A 2753-nucleotide genomic window follows, 5' to 3' on the forward strand; every position below is an offset into this window, starting at 1 on the left:
TCGTGTAGTCGTCGCCGATGACCTGCGCGGCGGGCGGCTCGCGCGGCGGGCGCGCTCGGGCGGCGGAACGGGCGCGCGCGGGGGCCGAGTCGCGCGCGCGCGCGGCGCCGAGAACCGCCGCGCGCCGGGGACGGGGACGACCGCGCGCGCGGGACCGCGGCGAGGGCGCGCCGGGCTCCGGCGGCGGGCGCGCCGGGGTCGAGCGGCGGGCGCGCGGGGCCGAGGACGAGGGCGCGGGCCCGCCGGGGTCGACGCGAGCGTACGGCACTCTCGCGAACTCCACTTGACGGGGCTCCGTTCCGACGGCCCCCGGCGCCGGACGCCGGATCGTACGTCGCCGGCGGGCTTGGCCAAATCTCCGAACACTGGAATACCTAGGAAGCGAACGAAATCATCGCACGTGGGGCGCGCGGCATCGGGCGCTGACGACGCCACCCATGGCTGATGAGAAGCGACTTCGACTGGCCTGTGGATGGTGTCGCGGTGCGGCGCGGCAGGCCCCTGGGCGGGCATGCGCAAGCGGCGCGAGACCTCGGCGCGGCCTGTGGCGGGACATCCTCGGGCAGGGGCATGCATGCCGGCTTCTCAGGCTGCGCGCGCCAGGCCTGCGGGACCCCGTCGCACCTCAGTCGGCACCCACAGTCACAGCTTACCCGGCGGCAACGTCGTCACCGCGGGCTCGGCAGGGGGCTCGGCCGCGGCGTCGCGTCCCCCGACCAGCCCGCGCGCGGCGTCGCCGACGACCGGCGGCGCGCGCCCGGCGTGGTCCTCGGCGTGGTCCTCGGCGTCGCGGACCCGGTCCGCCGCCGCTTCGACGCGTCGAGCGCGGCGCGCAGCGGCGACGGCGGCGGGACCTGGCGGCGCTTCGCGCGCGCGTCCAAAGACCGGCCGAGGGCCTCGCGGCGGTTCGCCGGCTGGCTCAGGAGGCCGCCGTCGTCGAGCGGCAGCGGGGTCGCGGCCATCGTCCCCCAGGTCACGAGGGGCGACGCGCCGCCCGGCTCCCCGCCCGGGTGGATGCGCGGCGTCATGGGCACGAGCCGGTCGTGGCCGCCGTCGTAGGCGCTCGGGTAGGCCAACGAGTCGCCGTCGCCGTCGGAGGCGACGTCGCCGAGGTCCGGCCACGCGCCCGAATCCGACGACGACGCGGACCGCGACCGCGGCCGCGCCGGCGCGGCGGCGCGTAGCGCGTGTTCGCGCGCTGGATGCCGCCGCGGATGTCGGCGCCCCGGGCCAGCGCGAGCGCCGTCTCGCGCGGCGCGTCGTACCTCGGCGGGAACAGGAGCGCGGGCCGCGCCTCGTGCGGCGCGAAGTCGAGGCCGTTCCGCCGCTCGTCGCCGCGCTTCGGCGCGGCCGCCGCCGCCGCGTCCGCCAGGAGGCGCCGCGCCTCCGAGAGGCGCGTGCCGTCGCTCAGGAGGTGCCGGCCCGGGTCCGTCGGATCGGGCACCTCGACGCCCGCCTCTAAGAGCGACCGCTCGTCGTAGGCCCACCAGTATTTCCGGATGTGGTCCAGCCGGCTCCGCTCCTGGGCCTCCTCGAAGCTCGCGTTGTCCTCGGACGTGTGCCGCGCGGCGAACGCGTCGAGCGTCATCGGCAGCGCGTCGCCCTCGGCTAAGCCGGGGAAGTAGTCGCGGTCGATGATGCGCCGCATCTCGTCGACGTAGGCCTCCTCCTCGAGCACGGCCTTCTTCGGCGGCCGCGGCCGCGGCGGCGGCGGCGCCATGAGCAGGCAGCCCGTGCCGCCGCGCGTCGGCCGCGGCGCCGGCGCGACGGCCGCGGCGGGCCCCGCGGGGCGCGTCGACGGCTGGATCTGGTACCGCTCGACGTCGTCGTCGGCGATGGGCGTGCCGTTTTTCGCATCGCCGTTGGACGCCGCGTCGCGGGCGCGGGCGCCGACGGCGACGAGGGCCGACAACGAAGGCGCCGCCATCTCGCCGGTGTTTGGCCTGATCGACCTCTTGAACCAGTTATTGAAGAGGTCGTGCACTGTCTTGCGCAGGTAATTACACCACGGACGACGAGCGCCGCGCGGGTCCCGGGAGCGCCGTGGCGCCGGCCGGCCCGTCGCCCGTCGACCGGCGCCGCGCGGCCTCCGGCGGCGGCGGCGCGTCGACCCGCGCGGCGACGCGCGGCGACGATGCCGACGACGACGCCCGGCTCGACCGGCTCCGCCAGAGCAGGACGTCGCGGCCCATGGGCGAGAAGACGGTCCGCGCGGCGACCTTGTCGCCGTAGACGTCGCCGAGCTCGACGCTCCCCTCCGCCGACGAGGACCGGGACCACGACGGGCCGCGGCCGAAGAAGAACGAGCGCAGCGACGGGCCGCGGCGCGCGAGCCCGCGCAGGAGCGGGAAGTAGGGCCCCGCGGCGACCGCCGCCGACGCGCGGAGGCCGAACGCCGACGCCGCGACGGCGAGGAGCGCCTCGACGGCGCGCCGGCCGACGGCCGCGACGGCGAAGCACGTCGCGGGCGTCGGCGGCAGCGCGGCCGAGAGCGCGGCGCAGGCCGCGACGGCGAGGCTCCCCGCGCCCGCGCAGAGCAGCAGGCGGCGCACGCGCCGGCGGAACCGGTCCACGCGCGCGTCGGCCTTGGAGCCCGTCATGCGGTCGAGGCGCTCGAGGAGGCGCGCGCCGAAGACCGCGTAGGCCGCGCCCTGGACGGCGGCGACGACGGCCTCGTAGGCGAGCTGGCCCCGCGCGACGGCCGGGGCCACGGCCGCGGGCGCGTCCGCGACCGCGACCGCGACCGCGACGCA

At 78.2% G+C, this 2753-nt stretch overlaps 2 protein-coding genes across 2 annotated transcripts in view; both read right to left on the reverse strand.

Annotated features, from left to right (window-relative positions):
• Positions 1–333: 333 nt before the first annotated feature.
• AURANDRAFT_68748 (hypothetical protein) lies at positions 334–1927 on the reverse strand (the record flags this gene model as incomplete). Its single annotated transcript, XM_009044473.1, has 2 exons — positions 334–374; positions 1156–1927. Coding segments are annotated over 2 exons (813 nt in total), but the record flags the coding sequence as incomplete, so codon positions are not given.
• A 73-nt stretch (positions 1928–2000) lies between these two features.
• AURANDRAFT_68749 (hypothetical protein) overlaps positions 2001–2753 on the reverse strand; it is a gene marked incomplete at both ends in the record, with an annotated part of 6019 nt that continues 5266 nt past the window's right edge. The window contains one exon of the mRNA XM_009044472.1: positions 2001–2651. Coding sequence (XP_009042720.1) covers positions 2001–2651 — 651 coding nt within the window. The remainder of the gene's footprint in view (positions 2652–2753) is intronic.

Source organism: Aureococcus anophagefferens (assembly GCF_000186865.1).
Source record: "Aureococcus anophagefferens unplaced genomic scaffold AURANscaffold_340, whole genome shotgun sequence".
In the NCBI taxonomy this organism is placed as follows: domain Eukaryota; class Pelagophyceae; order Pelagomonadales; family Pelagomonadaceae; genus Aureococcus; species Aureococcus anophagefferens.